Source organism: Mchenga conophoros, linkage group LG3 (assembly GCF_057382185.1).
Source record: "Mchenga conophoros isolate Kocher_MC1m ecotype Shallow Benthic linkage group LG3, M_conophoros_male_GT1.1, whole genome shotgun sequence".
NCBI lineage: Eukaryota > Metazoa > Chordata > Actinopteri > Cichliformes > Cichlidae > Mchenga > Mchenga conophoros.
In genome coordinates, this window is record NC_140528.1 from 23,695,862 (window position 1) to 23,722,126 (window position 26,265).

Genomic DNA, 26,265 nt, shown 5'->3' on the forward strand with positions numbered 1-26,265 from the left:
AAAGTTGGGTATTAGGAAAAAGTGAAATAAATATAAATATAAAGTCCCAATGTGTAGAGCACACATTAATAAATTAGTCATGTTCCCTGTGAAAGTAAATGAGCCTAATTCTTAAAGACCCCTGAAATTATTTACCAGATGTTTATTTTTTGAATAAAATAAAAATCTGAGTTTAACAAAACATTTTAAATGTAAATATCAAGCTTACCTTTCTTTCTTCCATAAAATGTGCTTGTGGGCACGCCAGCCATTTTGAAAAGGTGGGAAAAACAATTGGCAAGGCCACACCCCCACACATGGGATATAATTTTAAAGGTTCTGTTATTCTCTCTAAGAAACATCAGGACTTAGAGGAGTGGCAAGTAGAGTATGAGAGCTACAAGCAAAAACTAAATGTGTACTACAGTGCGCAAAAATGAATTACTGGGTCATCAGGGGGCCTTGAGGGACATTTATAAAACAAAAAATCCCACAAACCTTAAAAGTGCACTTGAAAAGCTCACACAAGAAGGTTAACCTAGCTTACCTAGAAGACCTCATCAGGGGGAGCACACTCCCCCTCCTTTTAGAGCTCACCCACTTAACTCGCATCCCAAGAAAATAGCTAACCCCAGATAAGGCAGCGTGATGTATCCCGAGATAACAGGACTGGGACATCTAAATAAAGGTGTGAAACAATCGCCTTCAAAAGGTTATCAATTGACTTCAACCAAAATTAGGAACACTCGGTGCGGCAAGAGTTAATAGTTATTAGTCTCAACACCCAAGGATAATTAGAAGAGCATGACTGATATGATGGAACGGAGATTTTGTTACACTTAACTTTTGCAAAACACAAATAGAACTAAATTGAAACTAAGGATTTTCAGAAAATAAAAACTAGACTAAACTAGCAAAGAATTGGTAAAAACTAATTACAACTGGCAAAAAATTGAAAATCTGGAGTCGAAACTAAATAAAAAATAAAACCTAATGAAAATGGCGAAACGTTTAAAACCCTGGTGCAGAGATTGGCAAATCTGACCAGGAAAAGTATGAGATGGATTGTCAGGACAGTCAGCGTTAAAGCCACTTTTGACAGTCCATACTAGGATGGCATTGGACATCTTGGGGGTGGGAAGGGGTTGGTGTGACCAAGGTGTGGTTTGGCTTGTTGTATGTATATTTGAGATCATATGGCTCTGGATGGACCGGTTACCAGGGCATGGAAGGAGGACAGACTCATTAAAGGAGGAGAAGGAACTTGCTGGGATTGGAGATCCTCTGGGTGAGTGGTTGATTAAAAGCATGCATAAAATAGAAGTTATCTGTTGTTATTGATTGGTAATAGATTGATAATTGGCCACATTTACAGCTGTATTGACTTGTTGTGGACGTAGTCGACTTCAGGTTTAAACACTCTCATTAACAGGTTGAAAATAGTGATATTAAAGGAAGAGTATGCAGCGCCACCCTGTCAGACGCCAGTGACGGTGGAGCTCACTGATGAATCAGGTGAGCTGGATTCATGGCTGATTCAAAACTAAGATCCCCCTGCTGTGGTCAGTAAGGGGAGAAAAGGGGGTGTTATACTGTTATTTTCAATGTCAGCATTATTATTGTATGAGAATCATGCAACAAGCATTGCATCGATGATCATTTATTGAAGCTTTTGAACTTATACTAACATCTGTGTTCCTGTGATTGTTATAACTTCTGATGAATCTTCCATTTACAGGTGTTAGGATAATGATATAATTTTTCATTGCAGGTGTAACCATGATCATTTTTATACATATTGCAACTTGTTGCTCATTGTAGAGTTGTGCTCAAGTTAATAAGGGTTAAAAGCTACAGTCAGCGCGAATGTCTGACTGATCTATTGAGGGGAAAGGCTTCGAGCATAGAAGGCCGCACGCGCTTACAAAACACTGATATCATGTTATTCTTTGTGATCTTTTCTTAAATTATGTCTTTAAGGTTAGTTTAAATAGTGGCAGTCAATTAAACGAGATTTATTAAAATATTAAATACCTGAGTCAGAACGTTACACGCGGATCACCTTAAGAGTCTGGGAAACTTTGTAGCTGCCTAACTTTTTTTTTGAATGTTCTAGCTCCGTTGATTTGACACATTGGAATGTGTCAAAAAAGGGGGGGAAGGTTGAGCTTTAACATCAAACCAGGATTATTTGAACATTTTATAACTTCATTTGTGTCTTTAATAATTTAGGAATGGTAAAGCTTAAGCTAATAGCGGTCCGAGAAGACGGACCTTTTAGAGAATCAGTGAAAAAGCATAAACTATCACTTTCATGTTTAATCATTACTCATTGAAATGAACTGAATAGCGTTTAGAAGATTTGTTAATTTTTTGTCTTTTGTTAAAAAGAGGGGTTTCAATAATTTTCAGACACACCTTGCAAATGTGCTTATAACGAGTTGGCACTCGGCCTTTTGAAGGTCAGAAGCTTCGTTCGGCGTGACTGTCCGGACTGATAAAGTGTAAGAAATGCCTTGAGTGCGGAAGGCTAAATGCAAACATGCTTACACACACATAAGATATGATTAGAATAAGTCCCTGGGACATTCTGAATGTTTTAGACCAATTCTGAATCACTAGAAGGTCAGTAGATAATAACATTAGATTATTAGGGTTAGGAAGAGAGGTGTTTTGGTTTTCTGTCTCTTACAGAGAAAGGAACAGACACCAGACGAGGTCACAGAGATGCGAGGATCCTCCGCAGCAGAGTCAGACACAGTGACTGCCGAGACATCAACTGGGTCCAAGGGTCATGGCGTTTGGGCTCCAGCTAGTCACCACAAAAGGATGGATCCCATAAACACAGCAATAACCATGAAGGGGTTGGCGGAAATCCGGGAACACCAGACCAACGAAGTTCGAGAGGCTTTTGGGCAAAAAGGGGACACCTTCCTGTTCCTTTTTCTGGAGAATACACAGATCGTTGTTTGAAATCGGAGCAGAATAATCCCCTGATCTGTGTTACGACTGAAGGGTTGTCTAACCCCTAAGGTTGAAGAATTAAGAGCAGAGGATCACCCAACTGGACGACACTGGTAGCTGCAGCAATAAAATAAAGGTTAAGAGCTCTTCGGACAGAGGTTCTAGTCTACGTCTGAATGGTATAAGGGAACACCAAATAAAGCTGTGGGAGAACAGGGGAGTGTCATCTGGACCTTCTATCCTTGTAGTAATAGTTTGTCTTGCACCTGACTTGCGCAAACACAGAGGTCATCTTACATATGGTTTGCCCCTCAGGGGGACAAAGGACCTCAGGAGTGAGAAGAGATGAACCCGGCCACACTGGGCTACAGGGTGTTTGTGAGGTCATTATTCTAATGACCTCATCAGGGGGAATTGTAAAATTATGATATTATTTTATGCCATGTTATACCCCTAATTAAAGATTGTGAATTATTATGTAGTTTTAGTTTGCATTATTCTCCTGAATTAGAAGAAGCTGATAACTATTGCATTAGTTAAACTGATTTGCATTACATTAAATTGCTGACTTGTTGTGAATGAATGATATTGTTTTATGATGCATTATATTGCTGAGTTATAAGAAATACTGTTCGCAGAAGGTTATTGTCTAATTTGTCTGAGTAGAAGAGAACAGAGTGTGCTGGAGTTTTCTGCCCCATTTCAGCAGGAGCAGATAAACAGGGAGCCAAGGTCGTAGCTTAGGCGCTGTGTGAGAGAAAAGCATGTGAATGTTTAGGCTTTTTATGATAAGGTGGAGGCACCAGAGGTTATAAAAGTTTGAGCAATGCTCCACCATTTTGAGATTTTGAGGCTGTCTGCATCAGTGTCCATCTCCCACGTGTGTGATCATTAAATCATCGTTTGACTCAACCCGACCGGACCAGTGTTGTTATTGTGGTTTTTCTCTTGTCTCCATCCCCAATATTTTGAACCTTAACAATCCTCAGTGACTTTGACACAAAGGCCTCTGCTGTGATGATCACACCTCTGATCAAGTCTCACAGTGTCAGCTTTGTTTTTATACATATGGATATGTGCTGATAAATGATCAGAGTTATAATATTTCCCACTGTCTGCTGTGTGCCGTGACCTTTGACCTGCTAAAGACAGTCAGCTGTGGATTATTCATTGTTGTGTCTGATACTTAGAACTGTGAGGAAGAACACTACACAGTTAATCAGGGTCCCCTCTCTCTGAATCAGGGAAGGTGGGCAGGCCGCGTGTGGGCCGCGGGCCATACGTTGAGTCTCACTGTTTGAAATGTGAACATTGTTCTGCTGCAGTCAATGGACTAAACCAGAGAAGAAGAAAACAGACTTTACCATGAAGATCCTCAGTGTGGATCAGTATAATATCAGCCTGATGTCTGCAGTTTAGTGTCAGCACAACTTTCACATCATATTCATCTCAGCACAACTAAAACATGCTGACTGACCTCAGAGTTTCAAGTCCACATCCTGGACTCTCCAGGAAACCACACAGATGCTTCACTCCTGAATCCTGCAGCTTGTTGTTGCAGCTCAGGTCCAGCTGTCTCAGATGGGAGGGGTTGGACTTCAGTGCTGCTGCCAGATAATCACAGCTGATCTCTGACAAACCACAGTCCCTCAATCTGTATAAAGAATGAAAGATGTAAGTTTATTAGACAAAGTGTGAGCTTGAAATCATTCAGTGTTTCATCATCTGTTCAGAGCTGAAGAAGGTTCAGAATGTAGAAGTTTAGAAAATGGAAACTCCAAACAGCTGACAGAGTTCATACGCCTTTGTCAGGGTCAAATTCAAGCAAGACCATGTGAAAATTAAAACACATCATCCTAGGTGAACTTAAACACCTTTGTTCCCCTTTTGTTAAGACATAGAAAAGTACACCACACAAAAATACTGCAAAAGGAAACGGTCGCCTTATATACATAGTGTATAAACTCAAAATGCACATTTCACTTCAAATTAAGATTAAGGCTTTGAACAGATCACATAGTTCAGTTCAACATATAAGACTTTAAGAATGCACAAGCATCTACTTAAAATCTATTTAATTTATCATCCATGATATTATTTTGTACAATTCCAATGTATTTTGTTCATCTCCCTTAAATAAACAGGCAGTCTTAAAGTATGAAATATTCATATACAAACACATATAAATGTGTGTACTGTCTCAGTGGCTGATAGTACCCCACAGGCCTCAGTGTGAGCTTGAAGACATTTATAATGTTTAAGTAGTTTAATGTGCAGGTGCTGACGATAAACACATTTTGAATGAAAGCCGGGGAACTTTGGTAGCACAGAAACAAGTGGCTATTCTTTGTGACTATATGGATCACTCACAATACCATTATTTCACACAAAGGCACCAAATTAATACTCAAAAAAGCTGCAGCAATACACACAAATATAAACAGTACTTGGTGACAACTTTGCTTTTAGCCTTTAACCCTTCTTGACTACTTTTGATGTGGCCTCTATATTTTACCTTTAAAAACAGTTCATCTTGCCAATCTGTTATTTTCTCATTTTGACCAACTGTATCAGCACAATTTATCTAAATTCAGACAAAATTTAAAATACAAGTAGAAAGTGATATTTTGACTGTAAAAACCACACACATGTTTAACGAATCATCTTCATAACTTGAAATGCAAATAGAGATTGTACATTTTTAAAAATACGCACACGTTTTGCAAACAACAAAGTTATATGGTACTATTTACCAAAAAATGCAGCCAAGGCTCAGACGTTTTTCATATAATCATTTCAAACTATTTACAGAACAATCAGGTGTCAAACAATAGTTTGTGTCACTCTAACACATATGAGAACAGCACAGGGATAAACCTGCAGGTCTGACAGCAGGTGTGTCACTCAGCGTTTACACTGCAATCTGCCTTTGTTGGCTTTAAGGCAGCAACTGTGACGATCACTAGTAGAACTGACACACAAAACAAAACAACAGCTACACACTAAATACACAAGACAACAAACTAACTTGAGACCAAACACGGTAAACGTCACAAATCTCTCACGTATCAAAACTCTCTCTCTCTTTCGCTCACTCGCTCTCTCTTGCCGGTCACTCCTAAAACTTCCCCCTTTTGCTAAACAACCAAATGTCATGTTTCCATATCATTTTTGATTGGTCGACATGGTACATTTTCCCACCTATAGGGCTTTGGAGCGTGATGTCACGGGAGATGGGCCACGCCCCCTTCCGCCATGACAGTAGGCCAGCCAAAGGATACCATTTCAGCTATGGATCGTACGTGTTGTGTTGTCGGTTGCAACGTTAGATCACACGATCGTGAAGGCAAGAAGCTGGATAACGGGCTCTCTTTTCATCGTTTTCCATCCTGGAGGCAACGTGAGGGATCCCATGTATCCGATATTACTAAACAAAGACGTCAGGCTTGGATTGCAGCGGTGAGACGAGCGGATATCGAGTTCTCTGCAATCCCCAGCTTTTTGTTGGTTTGCTCACGGCATTTTCTTTCCGGTGAGTTCTAAATTAATTCATATCACTCTTGAAAGGCTTTTAGTGTGATTTTCAACGTGCTGAGGTCATAGATAATGAGATAAAACATGCTAATGTGTGATGCTGCAGAACCACATCATGTCGACTGAGTAGCTTATGATTTGGCATTATTGCAGGCAAACCAGCATATGAAATGGATGTAACAAATCCAGACTGGGAACCAACACTGCACATGGGGCATGACGACATACCTGTATCAGACTCGGACCGGCACTCAAGGCGTACGCAACGGAAGCGAAAAAGAGCACCCATCGGAGGTAAACAACCCCCCCCCCCTCTAAAAACATACTAAATTGCTATCACTGTACACTAATCCGCACATAACTTCCAGATGAATCACACACCTGTCATTGGAATATTGGTGTACATTTACCTTATGTCTAATTTTATCTTACAGGCTTTCGTTATGCAGCTGCAGAGTCTGAAGGTGTGCCCCGTGCAGAAGTGATTGATGAAGATCTGACAGAAGACCAACAGCAAAATCACAATGTCATGGAGGCAGTGGACAGCAGTTGTGTTGGACAAGTGGAGGTTGAGGTACCAGCTGCAAATGTGGATATACTGAAGAAATGTAAACCTTTTAAAATGATGACAGATTACAAACTCTCAGCTGTGTCTGTAATCAAACCTCTGTAACTTTGCTTCACTTCAGCAGCATCAGCTCATGTTCACATGTTGATTCATGGTTTGCTTCAGTTTTTGATGGACTGCAGAATATTTTGAAGTTTATCTGCTATAAAAAGCCAGAACAGGAAAATCTGCTTCATGTGTTTCTGTTTGATCCTCAGTGACTCTGACACAAAGGCCTCTGCTGTGATGATCACACCTCTGATCAAGTCTCACAGTGTCAGCTTTGTTTTTATACATATGGATATGTGCTGATAAATGATCAGAGTTATAATATTTCCCACTGTCTGCTGTGTGCCGTGACCTTTGACCTGCTAAAGACAGTCAGCTGTGGATTATTCATTGTTGTGTCTGATACTTAGAACTGTGAGGAAGAACACTACACAGTTAATCAGGGTCCCCTCTCTCTGAATCAGGGAAGGTGGGCAGGCCGCGTGTGGGCCACGGGCCATACGTTGAGTCTCACTGTTTGAAATGTGAACATTGTTCTGCTGCAGTCAATGGACTAAACCAGAGAAGAAGAAAACAGACTTTACCATGAAGATCCTCAGTGTGGATCAGTATAATATCAGCCTGATGTCTGCAGTTTAGTGTCAGCACAACTTTCACATCATATTCATCTCAGCACAACTAAAACATGCTGACTGACCTCAGAGTTTCAAGTCCACATCCTGGACTCTCCAGGAAACCACACAGATGCTTCACTCCTGAATCCTGCAGCTTGTTGTTGTAGCTCAGGTCCAGCTCTCTCAGATGGGAGGGGTTGGACTTCAGTGCTGCTGCCAGATAATCACAGCTGATCTCTGACAAACCACAGCCCCACAATCTGTATAAAGAATGAAAGATGTAAGTTTATTAGACAAAGTGTGAGCTTGAAATCATTCAGTGTTTCATCATCTGTTCAGAGCTGAAGAAGGTTCAGAATGTAGAAGTTTAGAAAATGGAAACTCCAAACAGCTGAAGCCAACAGGAAGCAGCTTCAAACAAACACAACAAGAGAAAAAACTTTGAATGTTTCACATTAAAGTCGTACATTTATCATAAAAACAGGACAAAGACTTGAAAAAGTCGTGTTTTTCCTTCCAGGAACCACAAGGCTTCACTTTTAAAGGTGAAGTGTGAAAGAAATGGACATATTTGAAGTCCAACACCTTTTTCCAGTCACATTATTAAAGCAGACAAACTACAAGCTCATTTTCATTCCAACAAGTCATCTTCTGACCTGGACTAACAACACTGGTCTCTATGTGCAGCTGGCTGTGAGACCAGTGCTCAGGGAGCGTCTACAAAGTGCAACTCTGAAAGAACATCACACACTAGCTTTGTCCCAAAACGTCGGCTGCATCCTTCGGAGGACCCGGTATTCGCGGTCTACGTGGGCCGGGTCCTTCAAAGACCGAAAAGGCTGGAAGTGCGAGGCTGTGAAATGGGACGGTCTAGCCTTCAGATTTGCGTCACCGCTGTCTTTGTGGAGTTTAATAAACTCGGCCGTCTGCTCCTTGCTATCTAAAATATAACAGGACACTGGCGTAAATTCTCGACCGTCTCACACTTCTGTTTAATCAGTTTCCTGTTTAACGTTTATTCAGCTGTGTGAAAATCCCGGAGGAACTTTGATCTCAGCCAAACCGATTTACTCCGGAACAAATAAAACACAGAAAAAAGGCAAACAATTACATTTTTAAGTTATCCGAGTGACTTATATATCATGTTTCACCTGAGTAGCGAAAGAGCGGGGTCTGAAAACGATGAAGCCGGGCGTCTGCTGCTCTCGCCGGCTGGAGTGACCATTGAACCCCCCGGCTTGCTAGCGAGCGGGTGGGTAACAGACGTCTCCGAAAACGTCGGCACACTTTTGCAAATATGCGATGTCTTGATAAACCAAGCAGATATTTGAAGTTTACACAGCTACTTTCTCGCCTGAAAATATGTTAAAAGTTTATTTTGTGACCCAGAAAGATTAATAAGAGTAATTTGAAAACTTAGTAGCTGCCGCCATTGTCGGCAGCTGAAATTTGGCTGGGATATGAATTCTGGGATATGGTGGGCCACGAAGGACACACCCGACGAATCCTTCAAATTCGGGGAAATGAAGGACGCATTTGTCGGGCACATTTGAAGGAGTCGACAAATACGGACAGCCTTCATCGCCTGGCTGTGATGTAATCGGCCTTCAAATGCAGCCTCTGGAGGATGCAGCCGACGTTTTGGGACACAGCTACTAATTTGCTTCCATCATCCAACCTGAAGAGGAAACAGAGACGCCTCCCCTTCAAAGTAAAAGCTGCTCCTTTTGGACACAGTATCAAAGAAAGTCTACAGTATAACATAGAAAAGACAGAACAAAGTTTTGGTTGTTTTTAAATTGTGCAGAAATGAAACTACACTAAGCTCAATTATGTGACAGACATTTCATCCCATGTCAGTTTGGCCTCATCCTGGGCCGGATTATCCAGCACACACTCTGACCACAGGTCCATGTTGAGCAGGATGAGCTGCTGGCTAATCTGGAGGCTGTAGCAGCAGCTCACAGTCACAGTGGGTTTCCACTCATGAAAAAGCTCTGGCTGCTTCATTTCTCATCTCATATCAGAGACTTTAAAGCTTCACTGAAGCTGTACTGTGATGCTTCCATATTCCAGTGAGGCCTCCATAATGATTTCAGCTGTTCTGTACACACACTGTGTGCCCTGTATGGCTCAAAGTCTCTGCAGCCTGTTTTTATCTGCTATCATCAGATCTTCATCATCCTCATTCACATCCCTCACACACTCTACAGCCTCATCAGCACTGACTTCATCTTCACTGACTGATGGAGCACAACATGAACCTGTGGAGGCTGAAACACTGTCCTGTCAAACATCTCCCCGTCACCACTCCACTTCTGTCAGCCTTTAAATGAACCCTGCTCAAGTCTGTCACTTCTGTTTGGAGCCAAACGAGGTTAAAGATTACGCCACTACATTCTTGTCTAGAAAATATTAAAGTGTATTTGGTGACACACAAAAAAGGGTAAAAGTATAGTTTGGGTCCACACATGTCCAAACCCTGGTGTGTAGGCCTACTTAGTATTGAGAAAAGCCCACTAAAAGAACGCCCACCAGACCAAAGCAATGGTTTTGACTTGATCAGCATTAACCCCGCCCCCTGACTTTGATGGGTGAAGCTGACAAATAAAATGTATTTATGAACAGCGATGCAGGGCCAGGAGTAGCAACGTGAATTAAATAAATACATCATTAAATAATTCATTAAATGTGTCAGTAAAATAATTAAAATAGAAAACAAACCAACAAAATATGTAATTAACTAATTTGAATTGTACATAAATACTTAATGAATTATTTTAAATGAAATTAACCGATAATTCATTGTGATTTTGTTTTGTGTTTTGATGAGCTAATAATCAGCTCTCTTTTTCTCATTGTTGTTCTAAGCCGCTTATCCAAAGGTAAGGCACTACCTGTTGAATTATTTCCAAAGTGTGCCAAATTGGACATTACAAATTAAAGTCTACTCACTGAAATTACTGGGGAATGTCTGCTTTGATTTTGATGAGAATCTCATGACAGTACTGAGGATTTAATGTGGTTGGACTGCTAAAAATGATTGAATGCGGTTGGACCGCTAAATGATTTAATACGGTTGGACCGTGGAAAGCAGTTGGACTGCTGAGTGATTTTAGTATATTAGGGAATTTGGTTATTGTTTGGGGTGGAGCCCGTATTGGTTATAAGGTTGGACCTGCTTCAGTCTTACACTTTTTTGGCTGTTTTACTGTTGTTCCAAAGTATTATAAATTATTCAAGAACGTCAGTTGGACTGATAGGAAGCGCAGTCCTCAGAGGTAACGCTTGCCAATGCCAAGGACGCTTAGGCATTGTCCTCGAAGAGGGATAGTCAGTTGGTCACTGTGGAGCTTGGGGCACTCCAGAATAACTAGGAGTTAGAGTCTCCTTACCGTTTGGAACGGTAGTCTGCGCTTTTTTGGCCAGCAGAAGTTGGACTTCGGGCGTGTAACTTTAACTTAAAACTTCGGGGTAAGCCTTGGCTGTGAAATGCCAAAAATAGAGCTTCAGGCAAAGTTTGGGTTGGTTGACGCTTTTAAATTGAGTTAGGGATTTTAGAGATGAGGCCAGAAACTGTTGGACAGATACTGGTTAATTGATCACAAAAAAGTTGGACTTTATCGGTTGGACCGTTAACTTAAATTTGTCGAAATTGTTTAGGCGCTAAAGCTGACAGATGTGACAGTGGTTGTAAATATAAGACGTCTTTGTAATATAAAATAAGAGATCTCTGTGTGAAAGGAGTCTGAGGCAGTGCTGGAGCTATTTTTAGACTGTGTGTGTGTGAGTGTGAAAATGCAAATTAGTCAGCAGTGAACTGTTTAAACCACAGTTGGTTTTACAAATACTGCTGCAAACATTGTTGAGTGTGTGTTTAAGACGCCATTTATGTTCATTAGAGGGCTATAAATAAAGTTTTGAGTTGCCGTAGTGGATGTATAGTAATTGACTGAGTTTTGATATATAAATATAGTGAGTGCACTGTATATATTTAAGACTAACATATTACTTTTAGGAGTAACCTCTCATCAGCAATAAATGCTGGTGTGTTTTATTTTTTCTATTCTATGTGTGTGCTGTGAGAATTAATAGAGGTTTCAATTGTTTTCTTTGACTTGCTCTTTCTGATTATGAAAGGCATGTCTGAAATACTCTTAGGAAAGCGTGTTGTGAGTATATTCCTCAACTCTTGTCACAGTTTAAGTGTGTGAATGCTGTGAGTAGCAGGCTTTGAGTGATTGGGTGTGATTTGTACAAAATAATAAATAATAATAACACTATGAAAGTTTTGATAGTAGAGTGAGTGCAGAAGTGGAAGTGTGAGAGAAAAGGCGGTGTGTGTGTGAGACGATCTGACAAACGCAAAGAATTTAGTATATTTAGAAGTGTGTGCGTGAAATAAGGGTGAATTGTTTTAGATCAAGACTTAGTAAAACAAGAGTTTTATTAGCCTGTAAAAAAAACAAAACAGGAGAGATAGAAACAGAAAATATGGTTCTGAGCAGCTGCAAGGTTGACAGGAAATGGTGTGTGTGACAGGAACTTTGCATGCCCATAAAAGGAACTGACTGTGACAAGTGAGCACACAGAGAGAGAAACATACGAGTTAAACTCCAGGCAGATGAAGCAAATGGAGGTTTTAAGAAAAGAAATGAAAAGGATATTAATTGTATGCTTTAGTGTGTCAATACAGGTGGACTTCTTTCAACCTAGAATCTTGAGTACAAAACCATTGATTAACAGAATTGGGAGGAAAACAGGCCAGATTTTGGCTTAAAATTTTACAGCTTGACCTCCCACTTGTCCCGATCCTGAGAAGAAGCTCATAGGACAGTTAATCTCCTGATGAAGACCGACAGAACATCGTGGACTTCAAGAATTAACAGCAGGCAAAAGACAGTGCAACTGAAACTACACTGACGATACCAGCAGCAGCATGGAAGAAAAGCACGTGATGGAAAATGCACGGTGAACTGCAGGCTGGTAAGAACAGTGTGACATAACTGTTTAAAGACACTGAATGGGATATATTGCCAGGCTGGGATTTAATCTAAAAGGAAAATACTGAAAAGAGCAACGGAGAAGAAACAGAGAAGAAACAGACTGTGTTTGCTGGGGATCACAAGACAACAAAGGACACTAAGAGAAGGGCACAGGAGCCAGTGGGAAGGTGAAGCCCAGACGAGTTCGACTGCGAGAATAGAGGGTACAATTGGGTTGAAATTGAAGCCGGAACTCAGGATGGTTTAGGGATGTCCACGTCACAAACAAAGAGGTAAACAAGAAGAAGGTAAAATAAAGAGAGAAAATAACTGACAATTACATTAATGAATAGAAGACACACATACAGATATTACATAGATTTATTTTTAGGATAAAGGGGAGAGCTTATACGTAGAAATGACTTTTTATACATATTGCATTTTGTGCCTTTAAGGGAGTTGCGGCTCAATTCGTCTCTTGTGGGTCACGAGCCTTTGGCTAGCGCTATGATTAGCCAATCTACTGTGAGGATGATATGAGTTATTGAAGGATTGCACACGCTTACAGACATATAGAGTCCATAAACACACATGACAGTATTGATTCCAGGCAAAAGGCCTCAAATTAATTTAGCGTTTAACTGAACTTGAGCTGGCCCTGTAACAAGTGACAGAAAAGAGGAACTGAATAGGAGTTTCTTGCTTTAGAGAAGGACCAAAGGAAGGAAAGCATATATTTTGGTTAAGTCTGATAAACTAGAATGAGAAGGTATTGTTACATCAAAGGAGCAAGATGAAATAAAAAGGCTGTACCAAAAACAGGTTATAACATAGGAAATGTGAGTTTTAAAATGAAGTTAGTGTTAACCAGAGATGGGCAGTAACGCGTCACTTGTAACGCGTTACTGTAATCTGATTACTTTTTTCAAGTAACAAGTAAAGTAAGGGATTACTATTGCAAAATCGGTAATTAGATTACCGTTACTTTCCCGTAGGAACGCTGCGTTACTGCGTTACTAAAACCGAGATTTTTTTGCGAGAATGTCTCACGACAGTGACCTAAGCGAGTGCGCCGTTAGTGACAACAGCTGTGTGCAGATCAACAATGGATCATAAATCGATTGTGGGAGAGAGTATGAGCATGCAGCGTTTAAAGCGTGGAAGTACTGACCTTATTTTGAGTTTGATTCCATAAAAAGTGACAAAAACATTAGTGTCCGTTGTGCGTGGGAAGAAAACCTTTTACAGCGGAAAAAAACCCCCTAAACTTCCAAGCAAGCACCGAGTGCGCAACGACGTAATGGGAAATTCACAGAGAAACTCGCGGATTCTTCAACTGACCGCGGCACACCTGCACCAGGGTAAACCTCCGCCTACCCCCAGTCCTGCTTTACAGGTCAAAATAGAGCAACAGGACCGCTGAGTCTTTGAGTTTATTTATTTTCTGCTGTGTTTTACTTGCATCTATTTGAAAGACTGAGTGTAAACACAAAAAATATTTCATTTTATGTGCTGGAATGTGCAGAAAATAGGTTTCAATGTTAAACTAATTTATTCAAGTCAGAGAATGTTGCATATAATGAAATTTTTGCTTGATGCATAAAATTAAAAGATTAAAACTGATAAAACAAGTTTAAAAAAAGAGACTTTTCCATTTGATTACATTTTGTATGATGAATTATGCAGAAAAAGTAGAATTGGGCTGAAAGATCTATCGCTTTATCACCTATTCAGGTTGTAAATCGTGTTTTTAAAAAGTAACTAAGTAACTAAGTAATTAATTACTTTTGAAAATAAGTAATCAGTAAAGTAACGGGATTACTTTTTTGGGGAAGTAATCAGTAATTAGTTACTGATTACTTTTTTCAAGTAACTTGACCAACACTGGTGTTAACACACAGGAGTTGTTTCAAGGCAGCGTTTAGCTATGATAAAATGTATGCAGGAGTAATTGCTTATATGCTTAAACTTAATTGATTAAAGTGGTTGTTTTTTTTGGATCTTTTAGTAGAATAGGCGCTTATAATGATTTTCTTGTGAAAGGAGATTCTAGGTCAGAGTGGAGGCCTTGCAGCAGCGAGAGTTCTGTGTACAGGATGTTGATGATTAGATAAGGCAAGCGACAGGAAACGCATGCAGGGACGTGAAAGCAGCGTTTTAAGAGTTTTAAAATGATGAGTAACGTTGAAGAATATATATAAATACAAGTCAATAAGTCAAGAAGATAATTAGGATCAGGCTTTTGATTAAAGAGTCCCAAAGATGATAAGTTAGGGAGGTGCAGGAAAAGGTGTTTGGTTTGCTTTACAGAAGATCTCGGCGACCACAGGGGGGTGAGGATCCTGGAGGCCCGAGGCATGATGGACCACAAGAGAGGGACGCAGAAAAAACCTAATCTTACGCATGGAGTGTTCTCGAGGGGGAGCTGGTGTTTATTACTGGGCCACTTAGATGACATGAGGTTGTCTGATTTGCTGAGCCAGAGGACGGCTAGAGAGGGTCAGAGCGGGAGTGGTGACCCCGATGTCCATGATGCCATGGATGGACATGGAAGCAGCTGAGTGGGCCGAGGAGTGACCCAACACAATGTATTGTGACCTCTGGTGTTCCAGAGGTCGAGAGAGGGAGTATTGAGATTGGAGAGATATTTTGCTGCTATTGTTAATAATCATCATCATTACCATTGCATTAATAATATAATCTACAAAATTGATATTGCATTCAGATGTTTAAACAGTGTGTGTCTTTCAGAAAGACTAAGTTGCAGGCTGACAGGAAGTTGCAGGTTTGAAGAGTGTGTCTTTTGCAGAACTGAAACCGAAAGCAGAGTCTAAGTGCAGGTTATTTCGAGGAGCCTTTAAGGACGAGGCACACACTTAGTTAAAGAGAATCATTTATAGGTGGAAGTTTAATCATGTTTTGCTCGGGGTTGCAAAAGAGCAGTTTGTCGCAGAACTGCTGCTGATGTGTCACGATGATAAGCGAGCATCCGGCAGTGACAGGAAGTACCTGCCATGAAGATAGGAGATAATGTTCTTTTAAACTGTGTTAAAAGTCATTGTGGTTTTGATTTGACGTATGCATATATTCTGTTTGTGACGTATGAGGGGGCGTCATTAAATTCAAGCCCTGATGGTATAAAATATCTGTTTATGCTTTGATTAAGTCGGAGATCAGCCCGGTCTGCGAACGGAGCTGGTCTTCCCACGCGTGTATTTCATTAAAATCAATTGTTTGACCAAGTTCTGGACCATGGTTGTTTGTACTCTCCTTCCCCAATATTTGAACCTTAACATTAGTTTACTCAAAATAATTTTAAGATATCAATATTAAAGGTTAAGTTATGATAATGAATACATGCAACTATAACTGATGACATAAGAATTTGGATTTTTTAAGCTAAAGCGAAGGTGCTGACTCACTTGGCATGTTACTCTCAAATCCTCCCTAATAACAAGAACATAATTACACTTTAGCCACAAGAGGGCAGCAGCATTAATACAAGTCACATGTATATAAAGGTACAGTGATTATATTACAGTGATTTTGACAAAAACAAAACAGAGGTTCATGGCAGTGTGTTTTTCATAACATACCAACCAAATTAAATAATAAAAACTTCATAACTTACAGAACTTTTTTAGAGGCTTTGACCACTGGCAGCAGCCTCAGAAGAGCCTCCTCTGAAGCAAAGTATTTCTTCAGGTCAAACACATCCAGATCTTTTTCTGATGACAGTAAGATGAAGACCAGAGCTGACCACTGAGCAGGAGACAGTTTATCTGTGGAGAGACGTCCTGAACTCAGGGACTGTTGGATCTCCTCCACTAGAGAACGATCATTCAGTTCATTCAGACAGTGAAACAGATTGATGCTTTTCTCTGCAGACAGATTCTCACTGAGCTTCTTCTTGATGTACTGAACTGCTTCTTGATTGCTCTTTGAGCTACTTCCTGTTTGTGTCATGAGGCCTTGCAAACGAGTTTGATTAGTCTTCAGACCCAAGAGAAAACGAAGGAACAAGTCCAGGTGTCCATTGGGGCTCTGTAAGGCCTTGTCCACAGCACACTGGTAGAAGTATTTCTCTGTCTGAGAGCTTGTTTGTTGTTTTTCCAGCTGATTGAGTCCAGAGTTGATGAAGGTCAGGTGGACATGAAGAGCAGCCAGAAACTCCTGAACACTGAGATGAACAAAGCAGAACACCTTGTTCTGGTACAGTTGTTTCTCCTCTTTAAAGATCTGTGTGAACACTCCTGAGTACACTGAGGCTGCTCTGATATCGATGCCACACTCTGTCAGGTCTGGTTCATAGAAGATCAGGTTTCCTTTCTGCAGCTGATCAAAAGCCAGTTTTCCCAGTGACTCAATCATCTTCCTGCTCTCTGGACTCCAGTGTGGATCTGTCTCAGCTCCTCCATCATATTTGATCCTCTTCACTTTGGCCTGAACCACCAGGAAGTGGATGTACATCTCAGTCAGGGTGTTGGGCAGCTCTCCTCCCTCTCTGGTTTCCAGCACATCCTCCAGAACTGTAGCAGTGATCCAGCAGAAGACTGGGATGTGACACATGATGTGGAGGCTTCGAGCTTTCTTGATGTGGGAGATGATCCTGCTGGCCTGCTCCTCATCTCTGAATCTCTTCCTGAAGTACTCCTCCTTCTGTGGGTCAGTGAACCCTCTGACCTCTGTCACCATGTCGACACACTGAGGAGGGATCTGATTGGCTGCTGCAGGTCGTGTTGTTATCCAAAGGCGAGCAGAAGGGAGCAGGTTCCCTCTGATGAGGTTTATCAGCAGCTCATCCAATGAGGTGGACTTTCTTGTTTCAGTCAGGATTTTAGTTTTGTTGAAGTCCAAATTAAGTCGACACTCATCCAGACCATCAAGTATGAACACAACCTGGAAGTCTTCAAGCCTGCAGATTCCTGATTCGTTAGTTTGATTAAAGAAGTGATGAACAAGTTCCACCAAGCTGAACTTTTCATCTTTCAGCACATTCAGCTCTCTGAAAGTGAATGGAAATATGAACTGGATGTCCTGGTTGGCTTTGTCTTCAGCCCAGTCCAGGCTGTATTTCTGTGTTAAGACTGTTTTCCCAATGCCAGCCACTCCCTTTGTCAGCACTGTTCTGATTGGTTCGTCTCTTCCTGGTGAGGCTTTAAAGATGTCTTCTTGTCTGATTGTTGTTTCTGGTCTGTCTGGTTTCCTGGATGCTGTTTCAATCTGTCTGACCTCATGTTCATCATTGACCTCTGCAGTCCCTCCCTCTGTGATGTAGAGCTCTGTGTAGATCTGATTCAGAAGGGTTGGGCTTCCTGCTTTAGCGATGCCCTCAAACACACACTGGAACTTCTTCTTCAGTTGGGCTTTAAGTTCACGTTTACAGAGTGGAGCAAATTCTGAAAGTAAGAAATTCAGAAACAAATATTATATAATAAATATCATAGCCTTTCAGTACCCTGAAAGGATGAATGTCTATTGGTCCATTTCTTGAGCTATTAGGAAAGATCAATATTCAGTCTTTAGAGAAATTCTCTTACTGCTCTGCAGATGGTCAGCCATCTCATGCTGCTTAAGTCTCCTCAAGAAGTGGAGTGTGATCTTCAGAAATGCTTCTCTGCAGCTCTTTCTTTCATCTTCATCCTCTCCTTCAAACATCTCCTCATCCTCCATCTGGCTCTTTAAAGTTTCTGGGTGATCTGGACTCAGAAGCTTCTGGATCTTCTTCAGCTCGTTCTTCACAAACATGGTGATGTTGTCCTCCAGCCGCTGGAAAAGAAGACTATATGAATTACCCAGTGGTAAATGGACTGGTTCTTATATAGCTCTCTTTGATACTCTGTGCACACAAAGCATTTTATACAACATGCCTCATTCAACCAAGCACATTGTTCTATGCTTAAATACTTTCTTTCACACTCTGATGGATGCATCAGAGGGCAGCTTGGGTTTAGTACGTTACCCAGTACATTTGCCAGCCAGGGTTTGATTCACAAACCTAACTAGTAGCTGACCTGCTCCCCTCCTGAGCTACAGTCACCCCAATCTGACTGAAATCATGGAGCCCAAACTCTGACTTATGTTGGACACACTGACAATCCTCTGGTCCACAAAGTGCAGCATAGAGGTGACTGAAAAGAACAAATGTAAACGTAGTACTACAAACCATAACCACAGAGTCCAGGTGTGTTTGATGCTGCTGTGCAGACTGACCAGTGGAAACCTCTGCTCTCTGCTGGTCCACTCTGTGGAGGAGTAATGTATAATTAGCTCATGTTATGTCTGTCCACACACAGACACAAGCTAAAGGTCCATGAAGTGATGTTTGGATGGGTTCAGTCAATCAGATGACTGTCATGGTGGAGCTTTGCTAGTCCTGGTGATCCCACTGAGAATTAACAACTCAGTTTCCAGATGTCTGTAGTTTTCTGCTCAGTTTCTTTAGTCCCAACAGCTCTTACCATCTCCTGCATAAAGCTTTCCCTCCATGCTCAGATGCCCTGGAACAAGGTGCTCTCTTTATATCAGTGACTGGTTTAAAGGGACAACTTGCAGTGCTCGCCAAACTTTGTGTCAGCAAAAGTAGTTCTAATGTTTCTTACATTTCTTACATTTTTACATTTTTACACACACAAATCAATGAACGCAAAAACATGAACTTTCCAGATATTTTGTTTCACAATGTTACAAAACTCAGTTCAAAACTACACAGTCTGATTTACAAGTACAAAATATTTATGACCACAGTTTGAGCCGATGTATGTCCCGAGTCTGTGGACTCAGTAGTTTTGTTTTAATTGTTATTGTCTTTTGTTACAATTTCATTCTGATTAAGATTTTCTAGTTCTGAGGTTTTGGTTTCTGTGTTCCCTCTGTACTGTGTTAGTATTGTGTCTCTGTGTTCACTTCCTGTTTTATTTTGACAGTGCCATGTCCTACGTTAGTGTGTCTACTTTTGCTTCCCCTTGTCTGGTTATGTCCAATGAATCCTGCTGTGTCTCCCTTTTCTCATTCCCTGATGGCTCTTTTGTGTATATGAGCCCTTTGTTTTCTCCTGCTTGTTGCTGGTTCGTCTGTGTTGTCTCCCCGTGTCTCCGTTTAAGGTTCCAGGTTAGTTTTGTAGTTTTTTCAGTAGAGGTTATCTTAGCTTCTGCACAGGCCATCTCCACTGCACTTCACCGTTTCAATAAAGCTCACTCACTTCACAGCAGTGTCGGCATCTTGGGTCCTTTATTAAATTCAACATGGCTCGCCCCGCTAGCCGTGACATAAGATGTGAAAACAATATCCAAAAAACACGAGAGACAAACAGGGAATAGTTTTAAGGTGCAGGGCCAACAAACTGAGTCTAGCCATGAACTCAGAGTTGATTGAATTAGCATTTTGAATTGGCTGATCTGAGTTACTTCAATCAAGTCTATGTTCACTTTGAGTTAAGATTATACGTGATTGATGGAAAAGAAAAAAGCCGTCATCAGCAACTGATTCTGATTTAGCAGGTTTTCAAATCTAAACGGTACCCATCCCTAGCTGGCTGTAGTTAAACTTTTACTTAAAAAGCATCCCTAGACCCAGCTGTCTTAGCTAATTATAGGCCGATCTCCAACCTGACAATCCTTGAAAGAGTAGTTGGGGGGCGACAATCAGAGGGGCAGTGTGATGATTTTAGGTTACGAACTACCGCAGTTTTTACTTTAATACTGTGAGTACATTTCAGAGCCTGGACTCTTTTACCTTTACTTGAGTAAAGAAGTTGAATCATTATTTCAGCTTTAAGAGGGTATTTTAACACAAACATCAGTCCTTCTACTTAAGTATGTTTGACACTTTGTTTACATCTAAATTAACTTTACTGTTAACGAGTTTTCATGTTTCTGTAATCCACCAGTGTGCTCATGCTTTTTTAATTGAAAACATATTTTTAATGATCAAATATAATTATGTTTGTTATTTGTGGATTTTAAATGTCCTTGACAGAGACAGATGATGATCATTATCCTGCACTGTGGTCTCAGGTTTGGTCGAGCTAGCACAAAGAATGGCTATGTTGAACTTCCTCCTGGGATCTACACTAAGAAGTGAGTCCAACATTAGCAGGGTCTCTTTCCTTTATCTGATTCACTTTAGCATTCACAGTCACGTGAAGCTTGTTATTAACTCGATAAGTCAACCCAGGGTTTCAGCTGAGCGCTCACATGAAACACATGGTGTTGGCAGCATCTGATCAATCATATTCATGGAGACGTGTATCAGCAACAGAGCAGCTGAGTTTGCAGAAGGAAGTCAAACTAAACCACAGGAACAATATGAGGAGATTACACACATAATAAAATACTAGCAGTAACACAGCTGCTGCAGACAAATCAGTCGTGTGATCGTGTGTGAGAGGAGAAGGACTGTAAAGGAGTTTGGTGTTAAAAGCTCTGTATGAATGTGGGAGACTTTGAAGGGCTTTAAAAAGGCCAATATAAAATAAAAGGCAGCAAAATTGCTGAGTGTGAAAGTCACCAGACTTATCAGACCTCTGTGATTAAGACCTGTAAGAACACCTATTTGTACTTGTTGGCATTATATCAAACACACACGTATATTAAGCCTTTGTTTGAACTCTGGTTGAATTTGTTACTTTCAGACTGTGAAACATCACAGAGGCTGCAGCTGCAGATCTTTTATTCACCTGGAAATTTACTTTAAATGTTAGATGGAAAATGTATTGCTCAGTTTAACCAAAGTAAGAACAAGAATCCATAAACCTTCATAAAGACAAACATCTCCCAGAACATTGAGCTGCTGAAGTGTCACTGAAGGGAAAAACTATTTGTCCTCCTCCATCCAGCAACACCTGAAACACCTGAGTGGAAGCTCCTCCCTACACTGTGTTTGAAGCAAAGCACAAAGGAGACACCTGCTGGAGCAGCTGGAGTCCTACAGACACTCAGCCTCTTCACTACACAAACACCTCCTACAACATCCACTCTTTCCACTCTGACTGCTGTGTTTGTGGAAACACTCCAACACACACCGCTTCACATACCAACATAGAAATGTGTGAAAAAGAGCTGAGCTGATATTAAACATGAGGATTTATTCAGAAATACAGAGTCAGGAACAACATCTAGACACACATTACCTCTCAGCAGCAGAAGAACAGCCTTTAAAGTTTACAACAAAGTCCTTCGACTCGTTGCTCTTTAAGGAAACACAGCTGGGTTCAGGTCCAGGAGATTCTGGCCTCTTATTGATCCTAAAAGAAAAACAATAAATGTCACAGCTTCATGAGACAGGAAGGAAAAACTGGAAATATTAAATTAAAGACATGATGAACAATCTCATAAAAATAATGTACTTACTCTTTGTCACATAACAGTCTTTTGTTAAAGTTTACACCAACACCCTTCGACACGTTGCTCTTTAAGGAAACACAGCTGGGTTCAGGTCCAGGCTCTGGATTAGTTTCAGGGTTATGTCCAGCTGAGCCTGGTACGCCCCACAGCTCTGGGCTTTAAAACAACACACACAGAGGTATGAGTGTGAATAATGATGGAGCAGTGATGTGAGTGCTGAGCTGTGACATGGAGAAGAGTCATGGACAGTTAGAGATGGTCATCTCACCTCTGAGCTTTGGTCTGGCTCTCATGTTCCCCACACAGAGTGCTTTTAGAGGGAGGGACTCCCTCCTCTCTGTCCTCACACTGATCCATGCTGCTCAGTTCACATCAGCTCACACACACTTTCTACCTTCACCTGCAGAGGAAACACAAATCATTCATGTGCACATCAACTGAGAGCTGCAGAGGTCGTGTCTGATGTGTTGGACTAACATCCATCTGAGACGCAGCTTTCATCAGTTCACTACAAAAAGTGTCACAGAGCCCAGTTCAGCCTCCAAATCCTCCATTACTGTAGTCCTACAAAGCAGCAGGTCAAACATGGCTGCAGAGAGCAGCTTTATGTCAGTAACCATGTCCAGGACCGAGCTGACTGCTTACAGAGTTCATACTCTAACTGCTAGCTGCTCTGCTAGCTAAGCTAACTCAGTAACAGTGACTCTGACAGCAGTTACTGTGGAACAGCGGCCGAGCTCAGGACACATTCAGTGTGTTTAGTCTGAGTCCTGGACTCTGATTCAATGGATTCAATCCAGCTCAGAGTTTCATGTGTTCATCAGAATAAAATACATGTACTAATATAACAGAAGTAATGCTCTGAATGCAGGACTGTAATGGAGGATAAATAAGGTTTTTACAGCCTGAAAGAAACATTCAGTTCATATATTTGTAGACAGTGAAGCAGTTTTTAATACTGCAGCTGTTTCCTTCACCTGTGTGTGTGTGAGCCACACCTTCATGTGCTGCTTTAGAAATATGTGGTCTGACTGCTCAGACTGAGTCTAGGAGGAAAGTTCACACGCTGGAGAAAGTTTTGTTCCTAACTTTGTCAGAGTTCGGCTCCAAAGACAAAGAAGACGGAGCTCACAGTCTGTAGATGGTCCTCAGTGTGTGTGTGAAGCACACAGGAGTGTGTTTATGTCAGCAAATCAGTGTGTGTGAAGAGTCTGAGGGAGTGTGTGAATGAGACTCAACACTGAAACCAACAGTCCAAGAAAAGCGTCTGGATTCCTTTAAGTTTAACTTAAAGAAGTCCAGACGCTTTTCTTTTTGTCTCCATAATGTCTCCATAATGCTGCAATGTTATCTGCCCCAGAAACACTGTGCAGAAGCTCTGATGGTGACACAGAAAAGTCACAGTGGAGATACTTCTGTCCACCTTTGATTAGACTCATTATAAAAAGGAAACAAAGTTTGAACACAGTCATGTTTCCAGTTCACTGACTTACATTTATTCCATGGACACTCACTCTAACCTGAACCACAGCTGCAACCCAACATTGTTGAGGCCTCAATCTCCTCCTTTCCTGACTGTAGAGGTTAAATATGCAACAACCGACAAATAAAAGAATTTGGTTCATTTCAAAGAAATTCACACGGTGACCAAGTAAAGTAACCGTAGTAAAGGAGACAACATCCCGTTGATGGTGGGATTATTTGAAAGATTTGCTTTAGTCACGTCACCAAATGCAGTTGAACCACCCGTGGATCCATGTTTGACCATTCTACCACTCTGAGCTCTGCTTTTGAATCATTTTATTATTATCATCATTCATTTATTCATTCTTTGGAGGGGGGCTATTTCCTAATGCCGCCCTAATAAGCTGATGTTCAAGGGGAAATATAACAGAAACTCTTTCAGTGTTATTCATTAATAAATTAACAGATAAACTGTGAAGAAGAAAAAACTGAGATTTAAAGGAGAGAGTGAGAAACTTGATCATCCATCCTCATAATACATGTTTATCAGTATCTGCTGTGACCATACTGCAGTAATAACTACAAGTCTACATTTCTGTGACTGTTGATCAATCACAGCAGGAATCTGAGCTCATCTCTGCACACAGAGCAGCTTCAGCTCTGGGATAAACTGCTCGCTTCACGTCCTTCTCAGCTCACAGACACTCATCCTCATATTTTCCTTTAACATTTGACGGTATCTGGAATAGTTGGCAGTAATAAGGATGATTTTCTGTAAAATCATATTGATATGACCCGTGAATTATTCGTAGATGAGCGTTAGATTAGTTTGATGGGTTAACTCAGAGAGCTGAAGATATGGTGGACATGCTGACCTCGCTCCGTGGTGTACAGGGCCGTTTACCCTCATGATTAATATTCACAATAAAAAAATGAGGCGAACATCATGAAGTCTGTGTGTGTTTCATAGTGTCGAACCACCTTTGTACAGTTAAACCTAACAGTTACTACATGACGGAAACACCAACGTTATTTCTTTTATGTGTTTATCAGGTCACGCTGATTATTGAACAAAAACCCAAACATCAGATGTTAATCGAATCTTTTTGCTCTCTCTCCTCCTTAAACATGTTTTTAATGTTAGTTATAATTCAGAATTGGCGACTGGAACACGTATGACACATACGAACATCAGGAAATAAAAACACGATAAATATAACCTCTGTAAATGAAGTCAGTGTGCAGCGGGGGTTATTACAGCTGTGTACCGGCCTGCGCTTTGTCGGTGGTAATAGCAGCTCGATTGCTTGCGAGGCGAGCGGGTCTGTCCCACGCTTTGCCGTGAGACTGGGCTGGGCAGACATCTCCGAAATCATCGAAGCACTTTTGCAAAAAAGCTGTATCTTGACAAACCGACCAGACATCTGAAGATTAAACCGCTACATTCTCGGCTAAAAAATATTAAAACGGTATTTGGTGAGACACAAACTGTCATGGTCCCCGTGTCTGCCCGGCTGACTCAGGTTGGCTACATATGTTTCTTGTTTACATCTACCTCTCTCACGCTAGCTGTGTCTCGCCAGGGCGCAGCTCATTGCGGGCTCCCGCCCCTGGCCCTTGCACCTGAAGTTAATCACACATCTGTGGCTCATCGCCTAAACTCATCCACTACTTAAGGCAGAGGCTGGAAACATCTCGTCGCTGGACTATTGAGTAACCTCGGTAGTAAGCTCCGGAGTACTAGTCTCTTGTTGCCTTTTCGTATCGCTGACCCTTTGGATTAATCACTTGTTGTCTGTAAACAGGAATTCCGTTTCCCTGGAACCCTTGGTGTGCTGTGTTTTTTATGAAGTCCCTCGTGTGTGAAGAGCTCCTTTCCCGGATTTCCCTGTGCCCTGGATTCCCCCTGCCATCTCACTTGTATATATTTGCACCTGGTGTTGTATAGTAAAAAACGGAACTGTATTCTAGCTGCCTTGTCTGCGCTTGAGTCCATCCCACACACAAACACAAACAGGGTTTTTCAAAGTTCAGTTCTGTTAGTTTCCACATGGCAGTTGTTGGTGTGCAGTAACGCCTTCTAAAAACAATGGCCACCAGGCCAAAGCAATGGTTCTGACTCGATCAGCATTAACCCCGCCCCCTGGGTTTGATGGGTGAGGTTGACACATAAAATAAATTTATGGTGAGACCTGAAGGAGTCAACTGTGCCAAAATGAATTAATTAAATACACCATTAAATAATTATTTAAATGTGGCAATAATTAATTAAAACGTGAAATAATTCATTAATTAATTAAATGTGTCAAAAAATGTTTATTTAATTATTTATTTCCCATTTTAATTAATTATTTCAAATTTTAATTAATTATTGTCACATTTAATTTATTATTCAATGGTGCATTTAATTAATTCATTATGGCACTGCTGGCATTCCATACTGTGGTTGGGTCGACTTTACTATATAGATGTTTCACATGTTTCCATCTCAGCAGCCCCATTGACAGATCACAGTATTATTACTTTTAAACTTAACCCTGAAAATAAAACGCAGTTTAAAAAAGATTACTGGAAATTAAATGCAGATCTATTAATTGATGACGGGTATGTTAAGATAGTTAAAGAGCTCCTCCATAACATTTACAACAACGTAACAATTGGCAATTACATACATAGATGGGAATTTTTTCATTTAAAGTTAGAGAATTTTCAATTACGTTTAGTAAAATGAAAAGTAGACAACAGAAGGAATTTGAAAGTAAATT

The 26,265-nt window shown here is 40.8% G+C and overlaps 1 protein-coding gene across 2 annotated transcripts in view; it reads right to left on the reverse strand.

Moving 5' to 3' along the window:
* Positions 1–22,393, reverse strand: part of LOC146577745 (protein NLRC3-like) — an 86,170-nt gene extending 63,777 nt beyond the window's left edge. The window contains exons 1-5 of one of the 2 annotated variants that reach the window (XM_085268272.1): positions 22,305–22,393; positions 21,823–21,936; positions 18,859–18,937; positions 18,233–18,461; positions 16,324–18,091 (exon numbers count right to left, since the gene is read on the reverse strand). In XM_085268272.1, coding sequence (XP_085124398.1) covers positions 16,324–18,091; positions 18,233–18,461; positions 18,859–18,937; positions 21,823–21,936; positions 22,305–22,393 — 2,279 coding nt within the window. Of the gene's footprint in view, positions 1–4,401; positions 4,598–16,323; positions 18,092–18,232; positions 18,462–18,858; positions 18,938–21,822; positions 21,937–22,304 lie in introns of those variants that run through there. The other variant, XM_085268273.1, reaches the window with a different exon arrangement.
* Positions 22,394–26,265: the final 3,872 nt, after the last annotated feature.